This window comes from Phycodurus eques, chromosome 19 (genome assembly GCF_024500275.1).
Source record: "Phycodurus eques isolate BA_2022a chromosome 19, UOR_Pequ_1.1, whole genome shotgun sequence".
In the NCBI taxonomy this organism is placed as follows: domain Eukaryota; kingdom Metazoa; phylum Chordata; class Actinopteri; order Syngnathiformes; family Syngnathidae; genus Phycodurus; species Phycodurus eques.
Window position 1 is genome coordinate 19135271 of NC_084543.1, and position 19217 is coordinate 19154487.

At 43.3% G+C, this 19217-nt stretch overlaps 1 protein-coding gene across 1 annotated transcript in view; it reads right to left on the minus strand.

The window, feature by feature from the left end:
• Nucleotides 1-19217, minus strand: part of myo15b (myosin XVB) — a 97037-nt gene that overhangs the window by 30186 nt on the left and 47634 nt on the right. The window contains exons 21-33 of the mRNA XM_061664044.1: nucleotides 18210-18316; nucleotides 17838-17897; nucleotides 17629-17704; nucleotides 11460-11575; nucleotides 8806-8921; nucleotides 6199-6340; nucleotides 5967-6078; nucleotides 4607-4759; nucleotides 4351-4486; nucleotides 1143-1206; nucleotides 994-1066; nucleotides 846-922; nucleotides 691-767 (exon numbers count right to left, since the gene is read on the minus strand). Coding sequence (XP_061520028.1) covers nucleotides 691-767; nucleotides 846-922; nucleotides 994-1066; nucleotides 1143-1206; nucleotides 4351-4486; nucleotides 4607-4759; nucleotides 5967-6078; nucleotides 6199-6340; nucleotides 8806-8921; nucleotides 11460-11575; nucleotides 17629-17704; nucleotides 17838-17897; nucleotides 18210-18316 — 1309 coding nt within the window. The remainder of the gene's footprint in view (nucleotides 1-690; nucleotides 768-845; nucleotides 923-993; nucleotides 1067-1142; nucleotides 1207-4350; nucleotides 4487-4606; nucleotides 4760-5966; nucleotides 6079-6198; nucleotides 6341-8805; nucleotides 8922-11459; nucleotides 11576-17628; nucleotides 17705-17837; nucleotides 17898-18209; nucleotides 18317-19217) is intronic.

Here is a 19217-nt window from a genome sequence, read left to right on the forward strand (position 1 = left end):
AAGACTTCCGGACGGCTTCGAGGAAATTCTGGTCCACCATCTGGCGTCTCAGGAGGGGGATGCAGTGCACCACCAACACTGTGTATAGTGGGGCTGGGGCGCTGCTGACCTGGACTCGGGACGTTGTGAGTCTGTGGAGAGAATACTTCAAAGGCCTCCTCAATTCCACCGACACGCCTTCCCATGAGCAAGCAGAGTCTGGGGTCTCTGAGGTTAGGTTAGGGGTCTCTCCTATGTCTGGGGTTGAGGTCACCGAGGTGGTTAAAAAGCTCCTCTGTGGCAAAGCCCCGGGAGTGGATGAGCCCGGAGTTCCTAAAGGCTCTGGATGTTGTTGGGCTGTCCTGGTGGACACGCCTGTGCAACATTGCGTGGACATCAGGGACAGTGCCTCTGGATTGGCAAATCCCGGCCCCGCCTGTGTAGAGTTTGCATGTTCTCCCCGTGCCTGCGTGGGTTTTCTCCGGGCACTCCGGTTTCCTCCCACATCCCAAAAATATGTGTGGTAGGTTGATTGAAGACTCTAAATTGCCCGTAGGTGTGAATGGTTGTTTGTTTCTATGTGCCCTGCGATTGGCTGGTGACCAGTTCAGGGTGTACCCCGCCTCTCGCCCGAAGATAGCTGGGATAGCTGGGAAAAAATGTTACTAGAAAATTCTGCAAATTGTTTCAAATGTTACCAAACACACTTACTTAGTATGGTTGTTCGTGGTTTGCTTGATAACCTGACAGTAGATTTCATCTCTCAGCAGTTCCCTTTCCTTCCCGAGCTGAAAAGAGTATGTAAAGAACATTTTGTATGTTTTTTTTCATTTTGTGTCAGATACACTATTTATGTGAGAACTGACCAGCAAGATGTGGTTCAGACAGTCTGTTTGGGTGGTATGCTTTTTCATGGCTGTATCACCCATAATCTGCATCACGTCTTTGAGGAAACAATGACTATTAGGAAAAAAAATGGTTTATTTAGAATAAATTTAGCATGATTATACTTACTTCGAAAGCACTGGACTGATAAATCATTGCTGCTGGGATCATTGTAGAGAATTAGGGACTCTTTAATGGGCACCTGCAAATTAATCAGATGTGTATTTGAAAATGCTTCATGATTTGTAAAAAAAAATTTCGTGATAGCTTTGCTTTACCTCTGTAAATTGAACTGCCTCAGAAAAGGTCCTGACACTTGATTTCCAGCCTTCATTTTCCAGTCTTTGAAAAACAGATGATAGCCAGATATTATTTATGAATAATAAAATACATACAATATATATAACTATTATTCCATGAGTCTTAACTCTCTAAAAATATTAAGCACATACTTTGCATATATATATATATATACTGTACATATATACACATACTATATACAAAGTACATATACACATATACTGTATTTACAGTGTACATACAGTACATATGCACACATACGTATAACACAGTAATGTAAATGAATATACACATGCAGTTGCAAGAATAAGTATATGAATCCTTTGGAATTTTGCATAAATTGGTCTTAAAATGTCATCTGCAGAAGTTACAACAGCAGTCGTATCTTCAACTGATTCTCAATTACATACGTTTTTATGTTTTTATTAGACAAAGTATGTACAAATTCACATTGCAACGGTGGAAAAAGTATGCAAACCCCTGGGTTAGTGACTGAATTAATATCCAAGAGCTACCATAATTGTAGTCAGGAGTCAGCCAACTTGGTGTCCAATTAACGTGACAAGATTGAAGGTGTTGGTTAAAGCGCTCCACATTTTAACCGAAAGAAAACATTTCTTTTTTGTCAATGCTGATACTAGGGCTGGGCGATAAATTCAACATCAATACATATCGCAATAGACAGGTGATCAATATCAATAGAAAATACATTCGATAAAATGTTCGATAGACAAAAACAAAACATGCTGGTGACGCTGCAAGGCATTCTGCTACAACAGAGGCTTCAGGGCTCATCTCATTTCTCTGTTTGCCGGGTTGCTGTTAATGCATATTGAGGAGGCAGAAGCTAGGAAGAGAATTGAGATCTGCTCTTAGGCCTTCCGACCTATCACGGTCCAGCTCAGCAAAATTGGTTTTATCATCAAACTTATTCGCCCTTTTCTAATAACCCGTTGAGTAACATGCACAGTAGCGATTTAATATTTCCCCATCGTGTCTTAGAACTTATTTAAAAACAAAAAGAACACTGTGCACTCAATATAAATTGTTGACTTAGTGTATGTAATGTCACTAGTTTGGCAATGGATATGGATATTTTAAGTCTGGCAAGAGTGAGACGACCGACGCCGTCTGTAAACTATGCAGGTATATCGTCACCTACAAAGCCTAGCAAAAGGACTAATTTATTTTCCAATCTCAGCTGCTGTCATCCATTAGAGTACAGCAGCGTCAAGCCACAGGCGTCAACATTCGACCAGTGTCAAGCCAGAACGATTGTTCATACTGTAATGCCTTTGCAAGTGGTGAGGAATGAACGGAGGTGCCAGTGAACCTCACAATTCATGCCATTTGCGTCTTTAGACTCTCTTTTCTGTGGCTCCCGACAAACTACTCACCCTCGCCAGCCCCCCTTAAATGCGTACACTCATAATCGCAGATATTACAATACAATATGTTCGTGCCTCTTCTGGAAAAAACTGTTCACTACAGCCATTTGCATCCTTGTTGCAAAGTCTACCACCATCTGTCCCTCCAAGTTCCTTTCCTGGATGTCGTACGTACCCATCACTTCTTCATCACCCCTATTTCCTTCACCAACATGTCCATCACAATCTGCACCAATTACGACTCTCTCTCTGTCTGGGATTCTCAGAACTACTTCGTCTAGCTCCTTCCAGAATTTCTCTTTCACCTCTAGGTCACATCCTACCTGTGGGGCATAGCCACTAATGACATTACACATAACACCCTCAATTTCAAGTTTCAGCCTCATCACTCGATCTGATACTCTTTTCACCTCCAAGACATGCTTAGGCAACTCTTCTTTTGAAATAACCCTGACTCCATTTCTCTTCCCATCTACACCATGGTAAAATCATTTAAACCCTGCCCCTAAACTTCTAGCCTTACTGCCTTTCACCTGGTCTCCTGGATACACAATATATCAACCTTTCTCCTAATCATCATGTCAACCAACTCCCGAGATTTTCCTGTCATAGTCCCAACATTCAAAGTCCCCACATTCAGTTCTAGGCTCTGTGCTTTCCTCTTCTCTTTCTGCCAAAGAACCCGCTTTCCACCTCTTCTTCGACTTCGACCCACAGTAGCTGAATTTCCAACAGCGCCCTGCAGGTTGACGGCGCCGGTGGCGGACGTTGTTAACCCGAGCCACGATCGATCCGGTATGGAATTCTTTGGATGAACGCTCATATTTGTTTGGCAAAGTTTTAAGCCGGATGTCCTTCCTGACGCGACCCTCTGCATTTATCCGGGCTTGGGACTGGCCTACAGTTTGCACTGGCTTGTGCCCTCCATCGGGCTGCATTATATAACAAGTCCTGGGCTGATCTATTGTCCCTCAGAACTGGGCTGGTCTTGAGATAACAAATGGATTATTAAAAAAATAAATCAATTAATGAATTAAAAAAAGAATCTGGGATGATAGTTGTGTTCTCCTCTTTTTATAGGTTAAAGATTACATTTTACTCTGTTGCTCAGTAGGTAGAGCAGGTCGTCCAGTGACCGAAGTGTCCCTGGTTCGAATCCCGGCTCCGACTGTCCGCATTTCGAAGTGTCCTTGGGCAAGACACTGAACCCTAATTTGCTCCCAGTGGGCCTGGCAGAGCCTTGCATGGCAGCAGTTGCCCATTGGTGTATAAATGTGTGCGTGAGTAGGTGAATGTGAGGCTTTGTAAAGCGCTTTGGGCACTGTGATTGTGTAGATTAAAGCGCTATATACGTGCAGTCCATTTACAATTTAAAAATAAAATTATCTCACTTCACCATTTTTTTCTCTGGGTAATTATTTCAAATAGGTATAAATAAAAAATCTGGTTATTAATAGACTAATATGAAATATTTCTATAGTGAGACATTTTTCAGCCATATCGCCCAGCCCTATGTTATTTATACATATGTCCTGTAGATTAAAACAAATCAAGAAGAGGAAGAAGGCATTTCCTGTCTGTGAACTCCAAATTTCAATGCTGAAAAACACACATAACAAACCAATGTGCTTCTCTTTTCATAATCTTAATGTCTTCTCCTTTCACCAATTTACCCTGACAAACAACTCACCGTACTCCTATTAGAACAAAAGACGCTTGCGGTAGCTTTGAAATCCGTGCTCACAGCAACGTTAGGCATTAAGGTGGCAGTGAGTGTAAATGTTATCTCATACAGTACCTAAAGAATTTCATGGCAAACTCAGCCATTGCTGACATCTGGAGCTCTCCATCTTGAATCGACCCCTGGATGGACATCTGCACTGATCTCCTTGATGAGACCTTTCTTTGCCTGTCTGAATCACTGTTTGGCCTCTGTAATTCGTCAAGTGAACCCTGGATGGATGTCTGTGCTGTTCTTTGGGATGAGACATCTGTAGTAGTCCACTCGGAATCAATCTTGTCAATTTGCTTGCCGGTGGGAACCAGCATCTCATTTTGTTTACTGGAAGTTCTTGCACCTCTCGTGCTTTTCCACCGATCATCTCTTCGATCCAACTGGAGATAATGGTAGTCCAAAGCAGCAGATGGCTGGGTTAGATCCTCTGGGAAAAGACCAGAGCGTCCTCCCATTGTGCCAAAACACCAACCTGCACAAAATAATTTGAGAAGTTGCTGTACCTTGTACTACCTTATGATTTGCCTTTTATAGTTCAGTGGTTCAATGATGTGGCAGAGTTGCGTAATGCTGGAATGGAGCACATCAAATGTTACTGGTAAACCCATTTTGGGTCTCAGACTCACTTTGGGGACACAAATACTCCTTCACAGTGCCTTTTCAGGGGCATCAATATCCCCGAAAACAAATCTTTGCAAACGTGTGTATCCTAGTGAAAATGTATTTTTTTCGGGGGCCTTGAAATCGATCTAAGATAACTCCAGTGAATGGTCGCATCAGTACTGCGCTTTCGTTCACCCTCTTTTTAAAAAAAAAAAAAAGAAAAACAAAAAAAATCATTTTCATTTGTCCTTTGTGACCTTACGCCACTTACCTACACAAGGGAAGACTTGCTAAGAACAAATTTTGTGGGTTTTATGAGCTGGAAGCCCAAATTATGTAAAAATATACACATAAATGCTTGAAATTGTTTAAATTGTGGGACCTGAACCTATAATCTGTGAAAGTTTAACTGTATGAATGGAATTATGAAAATGAATAAACCTTTCCATGATATAATTTTTTTTTGGAAAGGGTCTGTATATGGTGTGTCTCCTTTTTGTTCCACCATTTTAGCCTAGGTTGTAACACTGACCACATATTACTGAATGACTCGTTGTACTTTTGTTTTTATGTCCTAAATGTATATTTTGTTATAGAAGCTTGTTTGCTTTTGTACGAGAGTGGCTCCTACTACCGGAGACACATTTCTTGTGTGTTTAACATACTTGGCCAATAAAGATGATTCTGATCCTGTTTGAACACTACTCCCTCGTTACAGACCCCTGGAAAGTTAGAAAAGATGATCCCCGTACAACAGTTTCACCAATCGACATGAAATTCAGTTCATGTATTTCCCATGATGTGACACTCAAAATATTCTCAAGGACCCTTGCCCGAAATTGAATAGAAAGTGGGCCATTGTTGATATTTGGTATGAAGCAACCATTTTGAGCTTGTACTTTGACAAACTCCAACTAGGAATTCGCCTGGATCTGCATGAACTTAAATTCGCTCTAAGCATAACTTATTTTTTGTTATAAATTGAGCTTTTTACACACTTGAGGTGGCCACCACACCCAAACCTAACAAGGTAGCCTAACTAGGTAACCTAACTAGTAGGCTTCAGCAATGCTTACCTGTTTGGAGTCCCTCCATTGGTAGCAATTTGATAACATCACCTTTGCTGAAGCTGAGCAGGCTCTTGTCATCTGTTACAAAACTCTTCAGGGCAACCATGTGGCCAGAGTTCTGGAAAACAAAAGAGCAGACCATTCAAAACAAAGGTATAAAGCACATCTAACGGACAGGGGTGAAAGATACCTTTGTGACTATGAATACAATGCTTTGAAAAGGGAGAGCACTCAGTACCTTCACGAGCTCTTTGAGGAAGAACTGAACCATGGCAATTATTTGAGGCGCTCTGGATGAGTGCAGCTGTAGGTTTTCATTCATCAGCTCCAGTTGCACTTGGTTTGTACCGCAGAGTTCAACTGACAGCAACTCTGCAAAACTTTTTCGATGCAGGACCAAATCAAGTTACTGTGCTGGAAAATTCCAGTTTAAATGACAAACAAACCACACAAAATTTAGCAAAACCTTGTGTAGCACCTTGCAACTCAATAATTTTATCTTTTAAAAACTTTAACTGTTATTTTTATCTGATTTCAACCTGTAAATTTGACCTGACTTTAAATAACATTTCAAGTAAATGGTGACATCAAATGTCCATCATTCTATCCATTCATCCATCATTTTCTTCCTCGCACTTCTTTTCAGGGTCATTGGGGTAGTTGGAGCCTATTCCAGCTGACTTTTGGTGAGAGGCCAGCCCTGGACAGCCAATTGTGGGGAACATTAAAAGTATTTTTCCCAGACAAAACCAATGCATGCATGGGGAGAACATGCAAACTCCACACAGACAGATTGTTCTGGTTGTCTTAGAAGACATTTCACCTTCATCCGAGCAGGCTTCATGAGTTCATACCCATAGGCTGGATAGAACAGCTCTAGAATGAGTGTTGGTGTGGAAACTGTGGTACCTTCCATCCATCCATCCATTTTCTTTACCGCTTCTCCGCACTAGGGTCGCGGGCGTGCTGGAGGCTATCCCAGCTATCATCGGGCAGGAGGCGGGATACTCCCTGAACTGGTTGCCAGCCAATCGCAGGGCACATATAAACAAACAACCATTTGCACTCACATTCACACCTACGGGCAATTTAGAGTTGTCATTTAACCTACCATGCAGGTTTTTGGGATGTGGGAGGAAACCGCAGTGCCCGGAGAAAACCCACGCAGGCACGGGGAGAACATGCAAACTCCACACAGGCGGGGCCTGGGATTGAACCCCGGACCTCAGAACTGTGAGGCAGACGCTCTAACATGTCGGATGCCTGTGGTATCTTATTTTTCATAAATGTTATGCCTTTTGATTGACGCTTGTACTTAACGTGTTTTTTAAGCGGTTAGGCTGGGGGGACACAGACACTGGGACGGCAGGAGCAGTTGCCTTGTTACCAGGGCCCTTGGCCTATTTCCAATTTTCTGATTAGCCCCTGGCCTGCTTCTAATTAGCCTCCCACCAAAGGTGGTGCCCGGAATGAGAAGACACCAATAAACTTGTGACTTAATCCCTCCTCCTCTCTCAGGCAGAGAGAAACTTCACATCGGACAGGTGAATATTGCATTATGTCTACCTGTTTGATGTTCAGCAAAATAAAAGACCCATTTAATTGATGGTAATGAAGAGAGAGAAACCAGATGGAAACCTTTAATGACACACTCATTGAAAGTGATAAGTGACCACAGGTATCATCATTTTTGTGTTGCTAGGCCAGGGAATTTACCGTCAGACTTCATTAAAGGTTAATGACTGACATCTGGTAGTTAACCTGTGACTCTATTAAAAGTTAATGACTGATAAATTACATCTGATGCTTAACGTCAGACTCCATTAGAGGTTAATGACTGATAAATAGTTACATAACGGACCTAATTGGAAACATTTAGACACAATGAAAAATTAAGGTTTGCTCAATGAAAACAAATTACTTGACTATTCTGGGATACAATTTGAGCTCAGCCCCGTCCAGAAAATTTGATTATCTCGGTTCTGACCAACCAGGAAGAGGGGTAGGTTCAGAAAATGGTATAAAACCTCGTGTTTTGCTCATTCGAGTTCAGGGCTTTGTTCCATGGACCAATTGCTCTCTAATTAGTTCTGCTTTGAATAAATCCACCTTTGACCAGCTCAGCTCTTCTGCCTCCTGTCTCTTTTTGACTGTTTGAGTCTTAATCTTTTTTGGCTTCCTAAAAACGTGGATGTCTGGTCGAGGAAATTAGCTCTGCCGCCAATTGCTATGTAATACAGAGTCCAAATATCTATCAAAATTAAACATTGCAATTTTAATGCGCTTAAAAAATATTTTTAAAATTCGTAAATTGCTGCTAAAATATAGAATCCCCCAGGTCCTCAGGGATTCTCCTTGTATCCCCACTGGTTGGGTCACTTTTCAGTCCTTGGTAGGTGTACGTTATTACTTTGTACTTTGTTATGATAGTCTGATGTGTTAAGAATTATTGTGCATCTCCCTTTGTCTGCTGGTAGAATTGTGATTTTTTTTTTCATTCTTGCGCAGCGATGTCACAGATTTTCTTCCCTCTCCCTTTTCTTCCCTCTCCCTTGGAAGGGGGGTACCTTGACATTGGAAAGAGCTACCAACAGAGCTACCTTTAACCTAATTTGTTGCCCTTTGGACAACCAAAACAGTCTAGTTGTGATCGACTCAGTGCCCTGAGAATGAAATGACCTGGATGAAGGGGAATATTCACAGACATCCACACCGACTGCAAACATGATGTCCCGATTTGCCTTTTTACTGAACTACCAAAGTTCATGTGAAGCTATGTGCCCCTCCGTTGATCCTTTTCAATCTGTGATATTATGCTGTTTCTTTATGTTGAATAGATGTTTACCTGTAGCTTCGAAGTAGACGGAGATGTTTTGGAACGATGCCCGATGCAGCAACCATCCTCAGGAGGCGAAATCCACGATGACACACACCCAAAATTTGAGCATCACCACTGTCTGACTGCAATTAGTGGATACAGGTATTAACAAATGGGGTGGGTGGCAGTGAGGATGTGGCATATGTGGCAATAATCAAAGTTGCTCATGGTCTAGATATTCTGACAATACTATTTACGAAGTGTTTTTCTGAGGTAGAGCTTACATTTCTATTGCAGTTCTTCAGCTGAGAATGTTTGGGAAACCCTACTGTAAAGCATTGATACGCAACCAACAGGAATATTTCTTGAATCTCATTGTGTAAATACAACACTGTGCTTCAGGTGACAAGTATGCCAACCATTTAACCAGAGTTTCTGGAACACAAGATTGTCGTCTTGTTCTCAAGGACCTGGTTTACCCAACAGTGGTGTCTCAGTCTGAACACTAGGGGGCACTACATAAAATAAGTATGTAGATGAGAGATTAAAAAGAATGTAGCGCTGTGTGGATGGACCGCGTGCACAAACACTAGTAGCCGGCTACGGAGCGGGAGAATAGACAAACGAAAAACACATGTGCTTGAACTGCCAGAATTTTTTGGTTTTTTTCACATTAAGAGGGATACAAAACGGTAAATAGCGCAATCCTCTCTTTACATGTAATGTTGCGAGGTCCTAATTAATAAACCAGCTGTGTTTTCATAGCTTCGCAGAGTAAGCAGCCTAGTGTGAAGCCTTAAGAAAAAATACTTTTTCAAAGAGCAACACAAACAGTTCCATGTACATTGGTTTGTTCCCCGTAATCCATTGCAGGGCCCATTGATCATCAAACTCAGAACGCACTTCACGACCCTAGTCTGTCCCCCGCGGCTCGGCCAGTCGCTTTACCAGGTGAGGCTGCTAGTGTTCCTGTTGTATCTGAATGAGTTCAATGAATGAAAGTTAATGAACTTGTTCATATTTTGGCCGAACGTGAACTGAAGGTTGTTCATTTCTGTGTGATGAACATTATTGAGAACACGCTCATTCTGGCATCTGTTAATGGTTTTTGAACGTGTTCATTTTCATTCAAAAGTGCCAGGTTTTGTTAGGGACTCTCAGGACAGGACCCATCTGAACACACTATACAATATACTAGCCCTCATATGTCGGGGATAAAGCCCGTATTTGGTAACTGCCATTCATGTTTACATTAGGCAGGCACGTCGCGGCTGTGTGAGTGAGCGAGGTCCGTTCAGGGAGAGTGCGTAAATGGGAGTGAATGTTATTTTATTTGTTTTTTTTATTTTATACTACAGTACATCATTGTAAAAATGGATTACGAGGACAATTATTATTTGTATCAGTTAAAACACTGTACGATCACGCTGTCATAATATGGAATTTATTTTGTTTTGTAATATAAGAACAGATAAGGTTAAATATTTGGTTAATATGGTCAGCCAGTGTTGCCAGGCATGCAAAGATATCTATGTCCTTTCACCATCTTTCCTGTCATACTGTGTTGATGTTTTTGTTTGCACATCAAGAACAAAGAACAGTTTTTGTTTTAATTCCTCATCAAAAAAAGGTCATCCAAGCAACACATTTTCCTCATATTTTTGAGATTGTAGGGTGAAAGCTACAGCTGGCTACTAGTGTTGACTGAATGGGTGGCAACAATGGGGAAATAAAACAACAAAAAACAACAACTATGAACTAGTTCATTTTTGGAATAATGCACTTAGTTCCATCCATCCATCCATTTTCTGAGCCGATTATCCTCATTAGGGTCGCGGGCGTGCTGGAGCCTTTCCCAGCTGTCATCGGGCAGGAGGCGGGGTTCACCCTGAACTGGTTGCCAGCCAATCACAGGGCACATACAAACAAACAACCATTCACACTCACATTCACACCTACGGGCAATTTAGAGTCTCCAATTCATGCATGTTTTTGGGATGTGGGAGGAAACCGGAGTGCCTGGAGAAAACGCACGCAGGCACGCGGAGAACATGCAAACTCCACACAGTCGGGGCCGGGGATTGAACCCGGGTCCTCAGAACTGTGAGGTCGACTGGTTAGAGTGTCGGCCACCGTGCCGCCTGAACTTAGTTCATAATTTTTGATTATGAACGAAGAACGAAACTGGTTAATTTTTGGAACTTTGCCAACATTGCCGGTGTTACAGAAAAATCTGCGACCAGATGGAAACCAGGAGGCTACCCAGGAGGCGATCTCGGCCAATGTTGGCCATGGCCTGCGTTAGAGAGTTGGACAGCAAAAGAAAATAAGAATACTTTTGTCCATACTTTCGGATGCCACATGCCAACCCTCGGATAGCCTCCTTGTTGCAATTTTTTCTGGTCGCAGATTTGTCTGTAACACCTGTTGACCATTGCCGTTTCTACGCAGTCCGCGGCAGACGGCAGTGGGGGGGGCCCTGTCGGTTGGTGTAAGCATTTTACTAAGCTTAGGAAAATAAACTACAGGATTCCCTGACAAGTGGTGAGAGAAATCGAAAATATATAAGATTAAAACAAACTTTGAAATAAACGACAAAGGGTTATATTGTACGATAGACTGTATATCGTTATATCACACAACTTTACCTCAAATAAGATATATAAATATTATATCTTTACCTTAATGGGAAATAGGCGTGAAAAGTAGTTTTCCCAGTTGTCCCGAGCAGCGATGACAATCCTTTTTTTCATGTTGTCATCCGGGATGGTGCTCATCGTTCCCAGTTTAAGATTAGCTATTAAGGATAAATGGCAAAAATTACATGAACTGCAGAAGTAATATAATGCTCAGTGGTCTTAAAAAAAAAAAGGTTGTTGGAACATAAATCCCAGTCATTTCTCACAATTCAAATTGGGCGTACTCCAACGGGCTAATCTCTCAAGTGACTGCTGATAGCCTGCATTGTTGAATTTATAATTTTTTTAAATTGCTACAAATGAAGTATAAAATGTATGCAAACTTTTCTAAAGATGTGTGGTTTCAATTGACAAACGTGAATTGCTGATGTTATAGTGAATATAGAGCACATCTAAAATTCTAAAAAGACAACAGATTTTAATATGACTGATGACTCAACAGGGATTATCACATTTTATTAATTGCTGGTTTGTTCAATGATTGTGCTTTTCTGAAATACCTGATAGTTTTATTTGAATCCAACCCCCAAAATGCTTATTATTATTATTGCCGGTATATCCCCACTTATTAAATAATTCTTTGGGTTAACTTTCACGGTCGTGAATTATTCGCGTTTTTCCGCTATTCGTAGTCTGGCCGCGTCTTTATCCCCCGTGAATAGCGGAGGTCTGCTTAAACAGAAATGACTCTGTCCATTCCATTTTCATTCATTTTCTTTCCATTTGTTTTGTATTTTTGCTCCCTTTAGCCATCATTTTCTGAATGTTTTCCAGCACAGTCATCTCCATTTCTCCCTTTCTCCGTCTTTCACTCAACTTTCTTCAGCGTAGTATTCTTTATCTATTTCCCCTGCTCCATCTGTCAGTCTTTCTCTGTCTGGTTTGCACTGTAAAGTCACTGCCTGAAATGCGGACTTGGTTGGCAGAGTAAGGTCATGTAGGATTGTCATGGGTGTGTGTTCCGGTTGTTGTTTTCAACCTGTCTCGTACACACCTGCTCCCGAGAGCATCTTCACCATCTGTGCCTTGTTCATCCTAATTACCCCTTGCATTTAACCTCGTGTCTCATTCTTTCTAGTCGCCAGTTCGTTGTACCCTGTCGTCGCGTTCCAGCATTCCTTGTTTCCACGTCACAGACTCACAGTAAGACAAGACCCTGTTCCGATTATCGACCATGCCTTTTTGCCTCATGTTTTTGGATACTGTTGCCTTTTTTGGATTGCCTGCCTGTGTACCGACCTCTGCCCGTATATTAAACCTCTCTTTTTGAAACTATCCATTTGTTTTGGAGTCGTGCATTTTTGGTTCCTATCCGAACGAACTGGCCATAACATGGACCCAGCAGACTCAGACCCGGTGCGCAAAGCCCTTCAAGCGCACGGTCAACGGCTCACAAAGCAGGATGAGCAGCTTGCTGCCCTCCACCTTCATCTAGAGAGACTGTCAGAGCATCAGGACAATATGATGAGACAGGTGGCCTCACAGTTTGAAGTTCTTATGAAAATGATTCAGAAGAAGGAACCTGTTGGCACAACACCCAATACCGCCATGGTACCAAAGTTTCCATGTGAAGCAGTTACCATGCAGCCGCTTGCCACCTCCGCTGCTGTCTGCCCACAGCTCTCTCGACCGGAGAGGTTCTCTGGAGATTCTGAGAACATTAAGCCATTCATCACTCAGTGCGCTCTCCACTTTTAGCTGCAGGCAGATGCCTTCCCCACCGAGCAGGCAAAAATCGCTTTCGTCATTTCCCACCTGACTGTTCGTGCGGAGGCGTGGGCTACTGCTGAATGGAGCCACAATTCCGCCGCGTGTCATTCGTGGGCTTTTTTCGTAAAGACGATGGAGCAAATTTTTCAATTTTCCACACCAGATCGTGAGGCAGCTCGCTTCCTTGTCACCTTACAACAAAGCAAGCGCAGGGTGTTGAGTTTGAGTTGCGATTGAGTTTCGCATTCTAGCAGCTGAGAGTCAGTGGAATAATAGGGCACTGCTCGATGCATTTTTTCAAGGACTATCCCCCGCCGTCAAGGATCATTTGGTCCCGCTAGACCTGCCGACCGACTTGGACACTCTCATCGCTCTCCCCGTAAAAATCGACGAGGCTTTTGGATCGCGAGCTGGACGGAGTTCGGCGGAGGGCAGTGTCACCTCGGACTTGGAGGACGAGCCGCGGTGACCAGCCAAACCAAGGCAGATCCCCTGTTTCCGGTCTCAATCCACTGGCTAGCGTCACCACGGATGAACCCACGCAACTGGGCAGGTTCCGTCTCTCCCCTGAGGAACGTCAACGCCGGCTGAGGGAAGGGCGGTGCTTCCACTGCCGGCAGTTGGGTCATTCCTTGAGCAACTGTCACGTCACGTGCTGGCTGGTGCCGGTAGCAAGGGCACGGGAGCGGTGAGTCTAAATTTCATTAAGGAAGAACCTACCCGGGTTCTTCCTAAAGTGACACTCTGCTCTCCTGATCAAGAAATTCATACACCTGTATTAATTGACTATGGTTCTGATGCAAACTTACTCAAATCCCTCCTCGTTAGACGGATGCACCTTAGAACCTTTCAAATAAAACGCCACCGCAACACCTATGCTGCAGATGGCAGTTTTATGGGCAAGATCACTCAGCGCACCCAAACACTCACATTGACATTTCCTGATTCTCACTTGGAACGCATTAGTTTTCATGTTTTTGATGCCATGAATCATGACCTTATTTTAGGGAACCCATGGTTGAAATTACATAACCCACACATTGACTGGTCCTCTGGGCAAGTTATGTCATGGGGCAGCAATTGCGCCCAGAACTGTTTCAAGCCTCCATGTGATGGTCAGGGCTATGTTACAAATGACAATCCACAGACCCCATCTGGGGATCCTGACTTATGTCAAGTGCCCACCTGTTACCAGGACATTAGAGAAGTTCTTTCCAATTCCAAGGCCAAATCCCTTCCACGAGGGAGGTTGTTCTCTCTTTCAGGGCCGGAACACAAGGCTATGAAGGAGTATGTGGATGAATCACTGGCAGCCGGGATTATTCGCCCATCTTCATCCCCTGCGGGAGCCGTATTTTTCTTTGTGGACAAGAAGGACAAGACTCTGCGACCCTGTATCGATTACCGGGGTCTCAACGATATAATTTTAAGATAAAAGATTGAAGAAATGCATTTCATCTAGTCAGGATAAGGGAGGGGGATGAATGGAAAACAACATTCAACACACCAACGGGACGTTACGAGTATTTGGTTATGCCTTTTGGACTAACTAACGCTCCAGCTGTGTTCCGGAACTTTGTCAATGTTGTCCTGCGTGACATGTTGAATGTGTTCGTTTTTGTATATTTGGATGATATTTTGATATTCTCCCCGGATGTGGAGACCCACATCATTCATGTCCGCTCCGTGTTGCAGCAGTTACGGCAGAATGAACTATACGTCAAGGCTGAGAAATGTGAGTTCCACAAGGCGTCCGTTTCTTTTCTGGGGTTCGTGTTGGCTCCAGGTGAAATCAAAATGGACCTTTGCAAAGTTGATGCCGTGACTAATTGGTCCACTCCCACGTCACGCAAAGACGTACAAAGGTTCTTAGGGTTCGTTCATTTCTCCAGAAAGTTCATTAGAAATTTCAGTTCTAAAGCCTCGCCTTTACATGATCTTACCTCCCCACACAGACCTTTCGGATGGAAACTTTACCTCCGCTCCCATCCTCACTTTGCCAGATTTCAAACAGCAGTTTGTGGTAGAAGTCGATGCGTCTGATGCCGGTATAGGAGCAGTGCTCTCCCAGAAATGTCTCAAGGTTGGTAAATTTCATCCTTGTGCTAATCTCTCCAAAAAACAGAACCCAGCCAAGAGAAATTATGATATTGGTGACCGTGAACTGCTGGCAGTCAAGGTGGCTTTGGTGGAGTGGAGGCACGCGCTAGAGAGGGCACATACTCCATTTTTAGTATGGACAGATCACAAGAACCTGGAATATCTTAAGTCTGCAAAGAGATTAAATGCGAGGCAGGCTAGATGGGCTCTGTTTTTCACTCGATTCAATTTCACGTTATCCTACCGACCTGGTTCTAAAAGTGATAAGCCAGACGCTTTATCGCGCATTTTCTGCGCAGAGAATTCTTTGTCCGTCCCTAAAACCATTTTGCCCAAGTCATGTTTCGTTTCTGCTTTTATTTGGGACATTGAGACTGCGGTAAAGGAGGCTCTGAAGAACACTCTTAACCCTGAAAATTGCCCTGAAAACAGGCTTTATGTGGTTCCGACCTTAAGGGGAAGAGTCAACCACTGGGGTCACACTAACTGGACTGTATGTCACCCAGGCATTGGCAAGACTCAATCTGTGGTCGAACAGCGCTCTTGGTGGCCCAATGTTAGAAAGGATGTTACCAATTATGTCAATGCTTGCCAGGTATGTGCTGCTAACAAGTCCTCTCGTAAACGTCCTTCTGGGGAGTTGCGACCCCTGCCAATACCACAACGTCCTTGGTCAGACATCTCCGTAGACTTTGTGATGGGATTACCGGCCTTGAAAGGAAATACCGCCATTCTCACAGTCGTGGACAGGTTCTCTAAAATGGCACACTTCATTGCACTCCCGACACTCCCCTCAGCAAAAGACACTGCTGAGTTAATGATACACCAGGTATTCAAGTTCAATGGTTTCCCCAAGAATGTGGTATCCGATAGGTGTCCCCAATTCATTTCGCAATTTTGGAAGGAGTTTTGGAATCTCATAGGTGCTACCGTCAGTCTGTCATCTGGGTTTCACTCTGAAACCAACGGACAAACCGAGAGGCTGAACCAGGACCTGAAGACTGGGCTCCGATGTCTCGCTTCACAGGAGCCACGATCCTGGTCTCAGAAACTGGTTTGGGTTGAATTCTCTCACAATTCCCTCCCCTTTGCATCCACTGGTCTATTGCCTTTTCACGTTGCACATGGTTACCAACCATCTCTATTTCCTGCCATAGCCCCAGAGTCCACAGTTCCAGCGGCATTGACCTTGGTGAGACGCTGCAGGAGGACCTGGGAGCAAGCCCGCCAGATGCTGCTGCGCCAGGGATGGTCCTACAAAACTGCTGTTGACCGTCGGAGGACACCGGCCCCGAACTACAAAGTGGGTCAGTGAGTTTGGCTCTCTACCAAACATATTCCACTCCGGGTGGAGTCCAGGAAGCTCGCTCCCAGGTTCGTTGAGCCCTTCCACATCACAAAGATCATCAACCCTGTCACCGTGAAGCTTAGGCTCCCAAGGTCGATGCGGGTCCACCCTGCTTTTCACGTCAGCCTGCTCAAGCCCCCCCGGGAATTGCCTCTGGTCCCGCCTTCCAGGCCCCCTCCTCACCCCCGGTTCGTGGATGGGGGACCTGTCTTCACTGAGAGGCGGTTAGGGTTTGTCTCGTCGGAGGGGGTTTCAATATCTGGTGAACTGGGAGGGCTACGGGCCTGAGGAAAGTTCATGGGTGCCGTCTGCGTTTATCATGGATGACTTGTTCATTCGGGACTTCCACGTTGCGCATCCAGGGGCTCCGGTTGTTGTTTTCCCCCTGTCTCGTACACACCTGCTCCTGAAAGCATCTTCACCACCTGTGCCTCGTTCACCCTAATTACCCCTTGCATTTAACCTCGTCTCATTCTTTGTAGTCGCCAGTTCGTTGTACCTTGTCGTCGTGTTCCAGCATTCCTTGTTTCCACGTCACAGACTCACAGTAAGACTAGACCCTGTTCCGATTATCGACCTCGCCTTTTTGCCTCACGTCTTTGGATATTGTTGCCTTTTTTGGATTCCCTGCCTGTGTACCGACCTCTGCCCGTATATTAAACCTCTTTTTGAAACTGTCCATTTGTTTTAGAGTCATGCATTTCTAGGTCTTATCCTCTGTTCCGTTCATGACAAGGATGGCTTACAGTAACTCTCATGTAAATGGTCTGAGCATTTCGTCATCCACTACATCACTACCGTAAGGTCTCCAATGGCTGTACCGCTTAAATCGAAGTGCCCCATCAGGTTTTGAATCATAACTGAATTGTAACCCTTATTTTTTGGCTGTAGCTCTGGGTCCATATGGGACAGCTTCGGGATCCAGACCAGGACTGCAGGCCGCCAATTAGTGACCTCTGTAACTAGATGATTGACAAGCATCAAAATTCTCACCTAGCAGATCTTTCATCTTCCTTATTTCCTCTCTGTTTATTCTCACACAGTTTTCAGAGTAAGTGTCCCTCATGATCTTAAAAAAAAACAAACATACTGAATTAGGAACAAGTCAGACGCCTGCCTTATCACAAAACAGCTATAAATCTCCAGCTATAACTAGAACAAGAAAGACACAAAAATGAATACAATTAGATATCTGTACTAACCTGTTCATATAAAAGATTGAGTATGTAGGGTTGGTTGAACATGTCTTTGGGGTAAAACACCTGAACACAAACATTTGAAATACGAACATACTGTAGTTGTTGAAAGGGTGGGGGAAAAAGACCTCCGTTTGTAGACTGTTTTACATTTTGTGATTGAACTGATTCATCTACAATAGCGATCTAGAACATTAACTCAGTCTCAGAAAGTGAACAAATCTCAATGAACATATTAAGCCAAGCAGAAGACGTTTCATACCAAAAACTACTTAACTACTTGTTCTTGTTTCACATGGCTGAATTTAACCCACAACATAACAGAGAGTGTCAGATGAAGCTCCTCTATGAATGTTTGTGCCTCTGTGTGCATTTTACCTCTTTGCGCAGGAACAGTTTTCCTGGCATTACGTTGTAAGAGAAGTAAACACCAGGAGAATAATGAGAAAGTTGAGAGTGACAGCTCTCATCCTCTGGCATCATACCTATGAAATGGAGTGCAGGCATGAAGGAAGCAACAATACCCTTTCACCATCCAGCTATGCTTCTTCATTTGCAACTCTAGAAATGTTCATGTGTCAATGTAACCCACTGCAAAATATACAAACAAACTAACTAAACCATAACTAACTGTTTAGTCAATATTAAGGGCAACTCGATTTTTAATGTTTTATGTAGATATTGATTTAGCTTTTCCCCTTTTTAGTCCCTCGTGTCACTGTCTGGCCAACCTTTAGTGCACAGTAATCCCTCACTATATTGCGTCATATTTATTCCGGATTCAGTGCTTCGCAGATTTTTTTTTTTTTTTTTTTTTTTTAAATAGGTCAGCGTAGTGCAATTAATTACTCACCTGCACATCTCTCATACAGTTGCCTTTATTAGCTATATGATTTTAATGTTGCGGCAATGACTTACATAAGGTAAATTGGGCTATTATTCTTTGCAGATAAAGAAACCCTACTGAGTAATCTCAATTTATACATCTGCTAAATTGCTTAAGGATAGAAAAACATGACCGGAAAGCCACTGTTTCAAACACAAGCCACAGTTAGAGTTTTATGAAATAAAGAGAAAATTACAATACAAAATACAAACCTTAGCCTGACAAATAGCTAATTCACACACTCATAACAATATCAACAGGAACCAATGCAAGTAAAGAGCAATTTTTAACTTGATTTACTACAGCTACAGTATGTAGTTGAAAACGTCACCGCAATGAATTATGGGTTCCCATAATACTTTTCGTTGACTACATTGCCAGGACCGTCAGTGAGGAACGGTGCCATTGCTCAAGGCAGGAAAATCGCCTGGTCACACCATGTCTGCATGTGCTATTCACATCAATCAAGTAGAGCACACCCGTCTTCAATAGGCATGTGC